This window comes from Squalius cephalus, assembly GCF_949319135.1.
Source record: "Squalius cephalus genome assembly, chromosome: 5".
Classification (NCBI taxonomy): Eukaryota; Metazoa; Chordata; class Actinopteri; order Cypriniformes; family Leuciscidae; genus Squalius; species Squalius cephalus.
In genome coordinates this window covers 43,542,726-43,558,645 of record NC_137126.1, presented here as the reverse complement: position 1 = coordinate 43,558,645, position 15,920 = coordinate 43,542,726, and the positions used below count along the sequence as shown (strand labels likewise).

General features: G+C 38.7%; 1 protein-coding gene across 1 annotated transcript in view; it reads right to left on the bottom strand.

Moving 5' to 3' along the window:
- Positions 1–15,166: 15,166 nt before the first annotated feature.
- Positions 15,167–15,920, bottom strand: part of ksr2 (kinase suppressor of ras 2) — a 119,254-nt gene continuing 118,500 nt past the window's right edge. Inside the window, exon 23 of the mRNA XM_079872426.1 lies at positions 15,167–15,246. Within this exon, the coding sequence (XP_079728552.1) occupies positions 15,240–15,246 (7 nt within the window). The 3' untranslated portion in view covers positions 15,167–15,239. The remainder of the gene's footprint in view (positions 15,247–15,920) is intronic.

The following is a 15,920-nucleotide window of genomic DNA, read 5'->3' as shown; positions in this document are numbered from 1 at the left end:
TGTGAAATATTGTGAGAATAGATTTCACAAGAAATAGCATTTTTGTTTTGTTTTGTTTTTTCAGCCTGACCAAGGGTACTGCCTGAAGCCGAATTCTTGTAATATTTCACATGACAAATCTATGATAGCAGCCTTCTGACGTCGTAGATGGGGGTATTTTTGACAAAACTCGGTTAGATTTGTGACAGGTCAGCTGCATTTTAGGTAGATAACTGTATGTTCGAGATAAATGTGACAGATGTTGCCTGTAATCATAGTCTCAGTGGCATGTCAGGCATGAGAGCGACTGCAGTACGGCCCCTGGACCTCTGAAGTCAGAAGCGCTCCTCACTCACTCTGATCTCATAGTCTGAAGGGTATCAGTAGCCTACTAGCGGTATACAGTATTATACAAAACTGTTTATATTCCACTCTTGGATGTCTTTTGCTTATGCCAGTAACAGTAAAGGGGGGGGGGGGGATTGCTTTCACCTACTGAACCAATCATATTGATAGATTAAACGTCGACTGTAGACGTTAGGGAACGTCGACTGTAGACGAGACCCAGGGGACGTCGATGGTAGACGAGACCCAGGTAGGCTTACTAGGTAGGTAAGGGTGCGAAATAGAGAAAAATCTACCACCTTACTCACCTTTTTGTGCGCAAACCCCATTGTGTTCCGAAGATGAACGAAAGTCTTACGGGGTTGGAACAAAATGAGGGTGAGTTATTACTGACAGAATTTTTGGGTGAACTAACCCTTTAACCTCAGGTTGCTCCATAAAGTGACTGTCCCTGTTTTCAAGTCACTTTAAAGTGACCTGTCACCTTTTAAAGTTTGCAGTTAATGGCTAAGTTTAGGTTTATGGTTGAACACTAAGTGACAGTGCCCACAAGCAATTGATGACATTAAAGGTTGCTGATAGGGGAAAAGTCCATTTGATGTACAGCGGAATGCGGTCGTAAAGGCATCTACTGGTGACCTTAAGGCTAACTGACCCTTTTTAACCAGCCAAACCCTGACAATAAGGTTTCATGTAAATTCTCAACTATAGAGAAAAGCTTGAAAGACACCACAATCTTTTCTGTAACTAATGTATTCCAGTAAAATTATTCTTTGACTTCTGGTTTCTCTGCATATCTTGCCAAATAAATGTACTTAAATATACACTACCATTCATAAGATGTTTTTTTTGGATGAAATTAATACTTTTATTCAGCAAGGATTCATTAATTCATCAAAAGTGAGATTAAATCCATTTATAATGTTACAAAAGATTTATATTTCAAATAAACGGTGTTCTTTTGAACTTTCTATTCATCAAAGAATCCTGATTTTTTTTTATCATGGTTTCCACATATATATTAAGCAGCACAACTGTTTCCAATATTGATAAAAAAAAATAATAATAAATGTCTCTAGAGCAACAAATCAGCATATTAGAATGATTTCTGAAGGATCATGTGACACTGAAGACTGGAGTAATGATGCTGAAAATTCAGCTTTGCCATCACAGGAATAAATTACATTTTATAATATATTGAAATGGAAACAGTTATTTTAAGATTTAATAGTATTTCACAATATTACTATATTTTTGATCAAATAAAAGAAGCCTTGTTGAGCATAAGAGATTTCTTTATAAAGCATTTTAAAAATGTTTACCAACCCCAAACTTTTGAATAGTAGCATATGTTCAATAGAAATTAGTATCTTAAAAAGTAATCCAGTATATCATTTGCATAATGATGAATGCATGATTATGTTCACACAAACAATTCATTGAGGGAAGAACTACAATAAATCTGATGGGACATTGTCTTCACTGCTTCATCTAAGTAACAAGAATTGCATACTGTTGATCTGTCCTGACCAGTATACCAATATATTGTAGTGACAATCCTCATACACAAAATATGACTAAATCATACATGGCAAACTCTGTACATGCCATGCAACAAAAAAAAAGAGAAAGAAAAAAGTGTTTCCCTATAGGTTAGAGACAAATAAAATGTGCAGTGCAAGTGATCTTCAGGAGCATGATTGAGAAAAACTTTGGTATAATATATTAGTATACTAACAAATTATATTCTCTCATTGAGTTGATCACATCCAGGTATTTTATACTTATACTAATGCTACATTAGCATTATGTGTATTTATAAGTAGTTAATACGGAGGTTTGAAAAAGATAAGATTGACAGAATTAACTGTAATATAGGAAAACAAGCATCAGCACTTCTGTTTTTTCAATTTGCAGAGGGCCAGTTCATCACCAGTTCAGTATGACATGGCCTTAATGTTTGAAGGGCCTCGTGGTTTTGTTGCCGCTGCACCCTCAGATAATGGCTGCGATGGTAATTTTGTCCAGGCTCAAAAGGGCAAACCTGGCATTTGCTGTAGAATAGCAATTATATCTGTATTTGGGTTTAAAAATAGTTTTCATGCAGATAAACTGGATATGCATGCTGAATTCATGAGACAAAACCATTCCTGCATGTGGCAGCACTGAAGTTATCAATACTTTTGGAATCAAATTCATTTTAGTATATTAAAAGGTGTATTAAAGTAGTAGTTTCTCTTGCTTCATCTATCATTTTAAGTGGAATTGTTCACAGAGCTTGTCGTAGTGCATTGTGAGATTGCCTTATATGTGAAGGATACAGTAATGTTGAATTTGGCCAAAATATTGTGGATAAGATCCAGTAGTTTTTGTCCAGCTGAAAATTACCAGCATATAGACTAACCTTACATTAAAAAGTTTATTCAAGTGTGCTATTAGCATACTTCTTTTAAACTAAAACTAAGAACATATACTTTCAGTCTACTTTTTATGTATAGCATATTGTAATATTTCACAATATTACTGCATTTACTATAAAAGAAGCCTTGGTGAGCATAAAGTGATATCTTTTAAAACATTTGATTGGTAGTGTAAGTTCAGTGTAAATTAGCGTATTGTCTGTCTTCCAAAAGACACCATTACACCTTTTGCTTAATGATGAAAGCATGATTATGTTCAAACAATCAATTGATGTTGATGGATGAACCACAACATATCGGTTAGGACTTTATAGACACTTTGAAAACTTGTGGGTGTATCAAAAGGTAAAGTTACCTGTCAGTGAGATTAATGGTTTTATGAAAGGTGCAAGACAAGTTTAACCAGACTGCCGCTGGTATGTTTAAATCGTAAACTTCAGTATCCTGTGATTATGTTGCAACAGCGACTTTCTGCCCTTTCAAAATGATGATGCTACCCATTAGCACAGGGTTGCATTACTTTGTCCTTCAGAATGTAAAGAGAGAGAAAGGGTCATAAGTTAATCACAGTGTTCGGAAATATAAATTCCACAGGAACATTCAGTGGCTCAGAGTGAGCAAAAAGCATAAAATTAAAATGTTGGCAGGGCAGTTTCTCCTTTCATGTCATTGACAGCATCCAGTTCCTTTGCTCCCAAACTCTAAAAGAGATTTACTTACTGTATAAAATTGTATGAAACCCACACATACCACAGACATATATCATTACATCACTTTTGATATATTGCTGCATGGTATATAAAATGATTAAATATTTATATATATGGTCAACCAAAGAAGTTGAGTGCACATGCTCAGCATCATATCCAGAGGTTGGCTTTGCAAAATAGATGTATGAGTGCTGCCAGCATTGCTGCAGAGGTTGAAGGGGTGGGGGGTCAGCCTGTCAGTGCTCAGAACATACACCACACACTGCATCAAATTGGTCTGCATGGCTGTGGTCCCACAAGGAAGCCTCTTCTAAAGATGATGCACAAGTAAACCCGCAAACAGTTTGCTGAAGATTCGTAGTTGATGGAGATTTGTGGGATGCACATCCAGGGCACGAAGCTCCCGTTCCACCACATCCCAAAGATGCTCTATTGGGTTGAGATCTGGTGACTGTATTGGGTTGAGATCTGGTGAACATGACTCATTGTCATGTTCAAGAAACCAATTTGAAATGATTCGAGCTTTGTGACATGGTGCATTATCCTGCTGGAAGTAGCCATCAGAGGATGGGTACATGGTGGTCATAAAGGGATGGACATGGTCAGAAACAATGCTCAGGTAGGCCGTGGCATTTAAACGATGCCCAATTGGCACTAAGGGGCCTAAAGTGTGCCAAGAAAACATCCCCCACACCATTACACCACCACCACCAGTCTGCACAGTGGTAACAAGGCATGATGGATCCATGTTCTCATTCTGTTTACGCCAAATTCTGACTCTACCATCTGAATGTCTCAACAGAAATCGAGACTCATCAGACCAGGCAACATTTTTCCAGTCTTCAACTGTCCAATTTTGGTGAGCTCGTGCAAATTGTAGCCTCTTTTTCCTATTTGTAGTGGAGATGAGTGGTACCCGGTGGGGTCTTCTGCTGTTGTAGCCTATCCGCCTCAAGGTTGTGCGTGTTGTGGCTTCTCAAATGCTTTGCTGCATACCTTGGTTGTAACGAGTGGTTATTTCAGTCAAAGTTGCTCTTCTATCAGCTTGAATCAGTCGGCCCATTCTCCTCTGACCTCTAGCATCAACAAGACATTTTCGCCCACAGGACTGCCGCATACTGGATGTTTTTCCCTTTTCACACCATTCTTTGTAAACCCTAGAAATGGTTGTGCGTGAAAATCCCAGTAACTGAGAAGATTGTGAAATACTCAGACCGGCCCGTCTGGCACCAACAACCATGCCATGCTCAAAATTCTTTCTTTCCCATTCTGACATTCAGTTTGGAGTTCAGGAGATTGTGTTGACCAGGACAACACCCCTAAATGCATTGAAGCAACTGCCATGTGATTGGTTGATTAGATAATTGCATTAATGAGAAATTGAACAGGTGTTCCTAATAATAGGTGAGTGTACATTCATATGTTTTTCTAGGGTACTCCGACAAACATGGTCACAGGGATCATTGAAGTCTATAGTTTAAGGGACCATTTCTTTGTTAAAGCTTTACTATACTGCATTACACTAAAGTGTCCTCTCCTTGAGAGAAAGAACGCATTATCTTGATGTTTTGAGACGACTCTCCTGTTTATAATTAGAGCCTGGCCAAATCCAACCTTGGAAAAGCTGTGTGTCGGTGTGTCTGTTAGTCTTTTTGGTTACAGGTTAAGGAACCACCGGCATTATCGGAGATTGTCTGAGTTGTTGTTTGGGACATGCTGGCAGCCAGCAACCCAGAGACCTTGAAGGTCACGACGTGCCTAACTTCAGGGTCCGAGTGTCAACTGCATAATCGATGGAGATATGCTTCAGTCTATCTGTATGTGGAAAATTCTTAGCCAATGAGAATCATTCAACCTGAAGGAAGGACGTAGCTTAGACCTTGGTGAAGGGTATAACTGCTGTGATCTTTGTTCTGTGATCGAACTCCATGTGAGTCTTGAAGCTGACTTCTGCTGATGAAACTGCAAACTATCTTCAGTAAATCTCCGGGTAAAGACTCCGGGTTTTCATTCATCATATCTGGTTCTGGGTCTTTGACTATAAAACCCCTTACAATGTACTGTGACATACTGAAGCAGAGCATGATCCCCTCCCTTCTGAAACTGGGCCGCAGGGCAGTATTCCAACATGATAACGACCCCAAACACACCTCCAAGACGACCACTGCCTTGCTAAATTGGAGTGGAAGAGGACTCCAGTGGCAACCTGTGAAGCTCTGGTGAACTCCATGCCCAAGAGGGTTAAGGCAGTGCTGGAAAATAATGGTAGCCACACAAAATATTGACACTTTGGGCCCAATTTGGACATTTTCACTTAGGGGTGCACTCGCTTTTGTTGCCAGCGGTTTAGACATTAATGGTGTGTGTTGAGTTATCTTGAGGGGACAGAAAATTTACACTGTTATACAAGCTGTACACTCACTACTTTACAGCAAAATTTCTTCAGTGTTGTCCCATGAAAATATATAAATGTGAGGGGTGTACTCAATTTTTTGAGATACTGTATACATACATATATGTATATATATATGTATGTAACGAAGGCCAGCTAGTAAGCTAGTAAACCTCACTCCTCTGATCTCAATAGGCGCTATAGCGACAGACGCTAGAGGCTGCAGTCTTTAGCCTCCTTGTTAGAGCGTCTGACTCTCACGCCGGAAACCCGGGTTCGAGGCCCGCACAGAGTGGGTGGAGGGGTTACATATATCTATCTATCCATGTGATTGGCTCAATCTGTGATTACCTGTGGTAAAAAAAAAAAAAAACCTTTAGACAAGTTGGCCAAATGGCTCAGAAAATATAGCAGCATTTGTTTGCCGATGCCTATTGTTGTTTACTATTTTTAAATGACATTCAGACATTTATAGGTATAACTTAAGTGTCCAAATACTTTTTGGGGCCCTGTATTCAGCATATTATTTGGGAATTAGAAATTACAGTTCTCAGATTTCTTTTGTGATTTGTGAGGGGAAATGTACAGCACAATATAGCAAAGTCACCTAATGCATCTAGTACGGTATTACAGAGACACATGTAAGTTTGCATAATCATGTGAACAAACATCGGGATGAAAAAGAAATCTGTTGGGGAAATTGTGCTCTGTTTTTTTGTTTTGTTTTGTTAAGATAGCCGACAGGCAAAATAGCCCATGTCTATTCATGACCCATGACCCAAGGTCATTTTCATAGGAATTATGTTGCATTAATGATCTAATTTCAATATCAGAACAAGGGTTGAAATTCTGAAGATTAATTCTTTCTGGGATCAAGTTATGACTCACATCCCTTACTGAACCACTATACTGTTAACCTGCACTACCTTCCTCTATTCTCATCTATTCACATGCAGTGCCTGAACAAAAAAGATGGCTAACTTCACCTCAGACCATGCAAAGTTTGCAAAACTCAAATTTCATTATCAACCCAATGTGACATTTGGTCACATGTTTTCTTTTTCTAGGCCAATGAAATGACTGGCATCTTCTTCTCATGTGTGAAACATTAAAATCATGCAAAGACATAATCTGTCGCTGTTTTTTTGATAAATAAGTCTTTATTTTTGCGAGCAAAGGTAGAACCTGACCAAAAGCGGCACAACAGAAACACATATTTGGTAACCAGGCCTGCAGCGGTCCAGAGCTGACATTCATGACATCTGCTGTTATAAATACCATTTGCTTACAAGAGTAGAAAAACTATAGAAATATCACTGTACAATATGTACACAGCCATTTATCCTCATTTTTTGCACAATATGTGATTTTCATTCACAATGTTTTGTGAAAGGAAACTCCACGAGGCGGTGAAATGTGTGGGAAAGGAGTTTGGAGCACAGTTAGATTAATCATTATGAATGGCATGAACCGAATGAGCAACATTAAACAAAAATAGGAAAACAAAAGGCTTCTGTGAAAGCTACTGATGAGGCCTGATACAGAAACATGTTGTATATGTAATGTAATTGTTGTATATGACTGTGTATGTCCATTATAATGACCATTATGAAGCTCGTTACAAATGTATACTGTACGAGTGAATGGAGTCTTTTTATAATGTATCCTGGAGAGATGCCTTTGCTCAAGCAGGATGTGAACGCTTTCCCCTAATTGCTCTATAGCAGGAGTGTCCAATCCTGCTCCTGTCCTGTAGAGCTCCTAACCCAATTAAACACACCTGGACCAGCTATTGAAGGTCTTATTAGGCAAAATAGGAACTTCCAGGCAAGTGTGTTGAGGCATGTTGGAGCTAAACTCTGCAGGACAGTGGCCCTCCACTTTTGATGGCGAGAGTCTTTGGCAAGTATGCTGCTCTCGTCTTTGCATCCTTTCTTTGAAGTTGAGGGCTTCATTCTCCCCCTGGAACTTTTGGTATATCGAAGGTCATAGTTGATGTACTCCCTTTGGTAGGCTACTCACTTAAGAATTTGTCAAAGTGCTGACATAGCTGGGCCATCTTCCCTTAGAGCTTTGCTCTTGGGGCCTTATAAGGCTAACGCCTGTCCCGCATGGGAGGGAGGAAGGTTGAATTGGCTGGAATTTCCCTTGATATAAAGCATAGAAGCTTGGGTATCTTCTCTTGCTATTGGGAGATATTGGCTAATGCTGGGGCCACACCAAAAGATATTTAAAATCTAAGATTTTCAAAATGTGAGAGACCACAAACATGAGGACAAAAGATCCTAGATTTAACAGTTTATCTCCTATAGTGAGTGGTGTGCCGTGATGTGAAGAAGACATCTTCGCAAAATCTTGTGAGACTTCATAATAAACATGGCGGACATGTAATAATAAAAATTGCTATGATATTGTTTGGAATGCTTTTGAAAGAACATTGACAGGAAAAATGTCGTGTAGACGGCGGCAGCATGGACTTTACATGTAAATGAGCCATGGCTGCGGTTGTTATGCTTCCATCTTCAGTCAGCTCGCTTTCTGATTGGGTATCGTTTCATTCCATCTGACAATCAACAGAGTATGTGCGCGTTTGTCCTCTGGGTTCTCCCCACACATTGGGATTTCTGATCGTAAATATTCAACATGTTGAATATTTACGAATCACGATCTCTGGCGTTCTTCCGAGCAGGTTCGGTCACTCTTAACACACCTCACACCACAGGAAAATCTGATAAGATAATCTGTAGAACCATCAAGATAATCCAGACTTCACTTAGGATTGTGGGAAGGGGAGAAACCGTACCGAATATCTTATGGTGTGGCCCCACCATTAGGGAATAGCACCACCAAGTAGTCTTTGAGACATTTTGGATGTGCCCTTGGGGTTGGCGCGCTCGGACTCCAGCTATAGTAAGTAATCAAGCAAGTCAATTTAGGCTTTGCCCACTATGTTTGTGCATATTCACAGCTTAGTGAGGAAGGCATTCCCTCAGCATGGCGTGGGAAGTGCCTTTCCACATCAAAGAGAAAACATCTAGGTTAGGACAGTTCGCAGAGAAGGGAACAAGATGCTCCGTCACGTCATAGGATTTGCCTGCATGTCTCCTTCAGACAAAAGAATTGATGACTTTTATACTCACAGGTGCTCTGCTTGTGAGGTCAATGACTGCAGTCAGCCAGTGAATTGGTGTGTTTGGTATATGTGTTTCAGACACGGTCATAATGATGGTGTTCCCCATAGCGTCAACTCCATGACGCAGCATCTCGTTCCCCTTCTCAGGGAACCAGGGTTACATACATAACCTAGACGTTATGAAATAAATCTTACTGCACTTGAGTATTTACAGCATGTGCTATAAGTTTAAAGCATAAAATATTTCATAATTCACTGATGTATACTTATATATACTCACATTGGTAACTCGTTTGAATGCACATTAATTAGGAATATCTAAAATAGAATTTAAATGATTAGTTCCCTTCAGAATAAAAATTTCCTGATAATTTATTCACCCCCATGTCATCCAAGATGTCTTTCTTTCTTCAGTCGAAAAGAAATGAAGAAATTTTGAGGAAAATATTCCAGGATTTTTCTTCATATAGTGGACTTCAATGGTAACCAATGGGTTGAAGGTCCAAACTGCAGTTTCAATGCAGCCTCAAAGGGCTCTACACAATCCAAACCGAGGAATAAGAGTCTTATCAAGCGAAACGAATGGTAATTTTCTAAAAAATATATAAAAATGTATGCTTTTTAACCACAAATGCTCATCTTGCAGTAGCTCTGCGTTGTGCCACGCATTACATAATCACGTTGGAAAGGTCACACGTGACGTAGGCGTATTGACGTATTGCGGTACCATCTAATTTTCTCCTCCAACTTCAAAATCGTCCGATATCATTGTTTTACCTTTTTTTTGTAAAGGGCATTTGACTTAGTCTTTGCATGTTCGCTTTGTAAACACTGGATCGGTTCTATCGCCTATGTTGCAATTGACCTTTCCAACGTGATTACGTAATGCGTGGTGCATCGCAGAGCTACGGCAAGATGAGCATTTGTGGTTAAAAAGTATATAAATCTTTATTTTTTATAGAAAATGACCGATCATTTTTCTAGAAAAGACCCTTATTCCTCGACTGGGATTGTGTAGTCTTTTGAAGCTGCATTGAAACTGCAATTTGGACCCTCAACCCGTTGGTTCCCGTTGAAGTCCACTATATGGAGAAAAATCCTGGAATGTTTCCCTCAAAAAACGTAATTTAATTTTTGAATGAAGAAAGAACCGCCGGTTCTTGGCCAGACTAGAATATTTCTAACTTTGCCTTTTGTTTTTGTTACATTGTGTGCAATGGTTGATGGTGCAACTCTTTGCAATGATGTTGATTTACATGACATGTTTCCTTTCATCCTTTTTTTTTTTTTTTTGCAGCACAAGGGATTCTGGGATACATTCGAGGTTCTCGCGGCAGGAACTTTTTCTGTCCGCCATTGCGCTTCCAGCAAATACAGCACAGTTCATTGACCCAGACTGTATGAATCTACATGGCAAGTATTTACTGATAATAATTGCCAAAAATCTTGGGCAGTTCGAGCACTGTGTACACAGGGAGGCCATAGGGTACAGTTCAGAACACCGATTGATGGGAAATCTACAGTAAAGTTTGGTTTAATTCATTACTTAAATCACATTCAACAGAACGGGCCACATGAAATGAAATGTAAATAACTGTAATGAACTGATTAAAGAAAAACAAAGATTTCTCCCTCCACAGAATCTAGGAAACGCTCAGAAAGCTAATCAGATGATATCCAAAGTGTCTTACAAATGAGTGCCATGAGAGAGATGGAATGTGTGATAAGCCTTTCAAACGAAGCATCAGAGGTGAAGATTGTTAATGAATTCTCTTGCTCACAGGGTTGTTTGCTCTAATTATCCGGAATGTGAATTATTTGGTAATTATCAAAGCAGCAAATCATTCGCCTACGTTGAAAATTCCATGAAAATGTGCCTCAAAGCAGGGTGCACTGAAAAATTAACAATTCTGCGTTGGTTAACGACTTGTGGAATTATGAAATCAGCTGTTATGTGTGAGTGTGTGTGTGGGGGGGGGGGCTTCTTTTATGCCATAACGTGATGGTAAACACGTCCTGTCATAAGTAATTAAATGCTTTGCATGTTAATCAGATGCTTCTGAGAGGCATGTTGACTTGCAGCGGGTTCAGGTTATTGTTGACGACATGCTTTCATGTAACGCTGCACAGCTCAATCAGCTCATCTTCCTGCTCTACAAATACTAATGATCAAACGCTCCCACAGTAAGGGAAAAAGAATGAGAACAAAGGTTAAAAATGAAGAACAAACATTATTACATTGCATATTGCTTATCAGATAATGTGCATTCTACAGGGCCTCTAAAGGGACATGGAATCATTTGATTGAATTATTTCCCTGTTTATCACTGTAAAGCTGCTTTGAAACAATCTGTATTGTATAAAGCACTATATAAATAAAGGTGACTTGACTCGTTCTCTCGCGTTCCCCCGAGAAATTTTGCATTCGCCCGCAAAACCTTTGCATTATCTCCCAAGCAAACGCAAAAGCATTGAAATTTAATTTTTCTTCCATCTCATATTTTTTCCATCACCATGTCCCTTTAGGGGCTCCGTAGTCATATTTTTTTATAGTATTCCTGTAGCTCAAACAGTTGTGCTAGCAATTCTAGAGTCATGGGTTCGATTCTCAGGGAACGCGTGAACTGATAAAATGTATAACTTAAATGCTATGTAAATCACGTCTGCCAAATGCATAAATGTAAATTTTCATTTATATAGTGGTGTTTGACTGTGCAAAACTCACTGCCACAGTGGTAGGGTGTTGACAGTGGTCACCTATTTTATTATCATCCATCAGATGAAAATCATAAGTTTGATTGTGTAGAAAACAATGCACAAATGAAACGGGATCTCTAACTTATTAGGGCCCGAGCACCGATGGCGTGATGACCCTCTTGGAATTGCTTCGTTTATTGAGTATTTGGAATTGTAATTGTGATGTTTGGCTTAGCAAACACCACTAATAATGTTTGCTGATGACTTAAAAGTTTCAAATCTTAGACATTACTCACAAAGAAATGCACAAGCACATCCCACCTGTCTGCCCTCCTCTTACCTCTCCCGTATGAGTCTGACTAATGCAATCATTTATTATGCTGAAAGATAAAGTTCAACTAGCAATGTCTGTCCAATGGGAAATGTCAGTGAGTTCATTTGACTGTCCTGAGTGCAGAGAGTGATGTAATTAAATGAGGGTTTGTGTGGCTGCACACCTGAAGAGCTCCCGCACAGACACGGGCTCATCAGATGACAGAGACGGAGCATAGTTTGGGCGAGTGTAAGCGTATATTTGTGTATGTTTTACATTACGTAAAAGGATGAAGTTACCTGGGCATTGAAGTAGCATATGCAGTGATGTGGCACAGAAGAGAGAAATGAAAATAAAGATTAAATGAAGTAGATATTAAAGGTGAAGTGTGTAATTGCATAACTAACGACTGTTTCCAAACAGGTTTCTCAAACAATTGTTCCCTTCTCATAGTGCAGCATTTGGTTCCAGAAGTAAATATTCTTTCCAGCTGGTGAGAATCTGTTATTTTAGAACTGCGTTCGATTTAATGTTTACTGTTGTCACGTGTGTCTACCTCTGTGCTAAAGATATATCTGTACTGTATGCACATTTGTTTTGCTAGGGTTATCCTCTGTACATACACTACTATTCAAAAGTTTGGAGTCATTGGGATTTCTTTTATGTTTTTGAAAGTCTTTTATCCTCACAGAGGCTGCATTTATTGAATCAAAAACACAATAAAATAGTAATACTGTTAAATATTATATTAATTAAAATAACTTTTCTCTTTTAATATATTTATTCCTGTGATCAAAGCTGAATTTTCAGCCTCATTACTCCAGTCTTCAGTGTCACATGATCCTTCAGAAATCATTCTAATAGCTGATTTAGTGCTCAAGAAACATTTTATATTATTATCAATGTTGAAATGTTGTGCTGCTTAATATTTATGTGGAAACTGTGATAGATTTTTTCAGGAATCTGATGAATAGAAAGTTCAAAATAACCGTGTTTATTTGAAATATAAAATAAATGACTTTACTGTCACTTTTGATCAATTTAATGTGCCCTTGCTGAATAAAAGAATGAATTAAAAACTGGCCCTAGACTTTTGAACCGTAGTGTAATTTGACAAACCTTAGATATAGCTTTAAAGGAGACATATCATGCTTTTAAATCGTTCCTTTTTACAGATAAATCATACATTTGTAGTCTATATAAAGCGGAACTGCAATGCTTGGGTCTGAATTCCTCATTATTATTAGCTCCACAGGCCCCTTTTCTACCCCTTTTCTGATGTGCGTCTGAGAGCAACTCGTTTTGGTGCGGTCTCTTTAAATACAATTGAGACACTTCATACCCCGCCCCCTCTCCAGGATGCAGAGGTTCAACTCCACCCCGTTCGGCCATTTTTGTAGTTTGATAGCAGAGATACGATTATCTAGCGGCACAGAAACTTTTTATTCACACGTTATTAACAAAATGTCAACAACGGAAGACTTGTCCAGCCAGCCTTACATGTTCGAGCCAGAGTCGGAGCCGGAGCGAGATGAAAATGAAGACGACGAACCTGCAGAACAACGTCTTCATATGGATGTATCGCAATGGTGTGTTACTGTATTTACACATGAAACTTTGGTCTTCCGACCTTTTACCACCGTGTCGATTTATTTTGATTAATATGTGCGAGGGAGAGAGAGCAAGACAGCGTCTAGTTTGGAGACGGTGTCTTGTTTACATTTTCGCCTGGCTCCGAAGAGAGAGAGAGAGAGTGCGTGCACGCGACCGGGTCTCTCTATCTCTGCTCGTTCTTTCAGTTAAACATGCGTCCTGTCACAAGCGCGGCAGTTCATCTACATTAGACGGTGTAATGAAGCGTGTGGGTTACTACATCCAACAACCGAACATTTTAACTTACCCTCTCGTAACTTCTGCATCTTTTAGCTTGGACTACAAAATTGCAGCGAGAAATAAAAATGGCGGATTGCTCGAAGTGTTGGGCTGGAAGTCAATGTCCTTATTTGGCAGTTCCGCTGCAAATACTGTGACGTAATAGTTCACAAAACGTCATAGATAACAGAAAAATCGGAACAGGTTGAAAAATAAGGCCAAAACAGAATATAAAGATATCAACGAAGCACCTGAAGAGAATGATTTCAACTTTTCTGTACTTCTAAACACTCCAAATATACAACAAAATGCATTTAATGGCTAAAAAAGTGGATTTAGCATGATATGTCCCCTTTAAATAGAAAATAAAATGAAAAGATTAAAAGAGGTTTCAGAATTATAAGTGTTCAAATCTTTTGATATTTTGAATTCTTCTCATTTCTGTTTTAAAGATTTAACAAAGCATAATTCAAATCTTTCTGTGTACCAGTGTCTCTCGTATCCCTGCTTGATCATTTCTGAATTACACGACCCATAATCCTGAAGAGTTACTTTGTATTGTAATACAAATACTAAAGTGAATAGTTTTATATTGGACTGTCATTTCTGATTCTATTATGCATTTGCAATCCATCTTGGGAGAACATTTGCATTTATTCATTTACCAGATGCTTTTCAAAGTGAGGAACATCATAACCAAGTACTTTTTTTACTCCACGAAATACAGTTTTTCCAGCTATCAGGGAATGTTCTCTGGTTGTCTTGGTTCGAGGCTCAGAACACTATTTTGAAGAATTATTTGAAATCCCTAGAGGAAATAAATGAGTAAAAAACCTCTAGAGTCATGGCTCCTGAAAAAGTCACAGTTACGTTCAGTTGTTTGAATAAACAGGTTTCCTCATTCCCAAATCACACCAATGGTTGAGGTAATGTTGCGGTTTCAGAAACAGAGCAGATATTTGGGAAGCCACCATGGTAAATGGCTTGTTTATTGCCTACTTGTCTTTGCACGTTTAACTTGGATATTATAGTATAAAAATGTACACTTCACCTTTAATACAGCATGAATATCTCCAGAATGGTTGTGATGTTGATAGCTGACAGATATGGGCTTTGTCTATGCAGATTACGAAGGAGATGCAGCCTCTTTTGGAAATCAAAATCTAACCGAAGGTACCAGTCATATTCTGCATAGACTAACAATGCAAGGGCTCTCTAAACTGAACTCAGTCCGTCGATCATAAGCCGGCGTCAAGATTTGCTGTCACGCGACTATGAGGTAAGAACTCTTTCCAGGGCTTGATTGATTGTGACAATGCAGTCCAGATGAGATAATAAGAGAGAGAAAGGCCTTCTGAAGAACGGGAACCCATCGCTGTCACAGCCTATGAAAAGGAAAACAGATGAAGTTAAACCAGCATGAGAAATTATGCTTATTTCCTCCTCATCTGATGGGACACATTTAAAAATATACACACAGAAACACATTAACTCCAAAACCTAGTGAGCTGCCTACCTACACAACATTTTCAGACATTATAGGTGTGCATATGACACAAAAGCTGTTTCTAAACGTAGCCAGCAACATCATGCCTTCTTCAGACCAGATTTTAAGCAACATGCTAACATAAACCGAATCAACTGTGAGTGTTTGCTGAGTTAATAAAGGAGCATTATTTGTGTTCAGTGAGCCAAATCGGAGTTATTAGCATTAACTAAAACTAAAACCATAAAAAAAATCATTATTAAACATTCCTGAAATAAAATATAGAACTATAGTCCCCTTTAGACTTCAATGGTCTCCCTTAGCCATACTGTCAGTTAACTCTCATTAATTTGCAACTACAGTATACTATGCAGTGTACTTAATACAACTACAGTGTACTATAAAAGCTGTTCATCATATAAAGTAATCATGTCTCTTCAGAAAATTTGCACTAAACCGCTCAATTGGATTCGTTTTATGATCTCTTTATGAACTTTTTCAAAGTCAAAGTGGTAGTTGCATATTTGTTAATGGAGCGACAGAAGTCTCTCAGATTTCATCAAAAAGATCTTC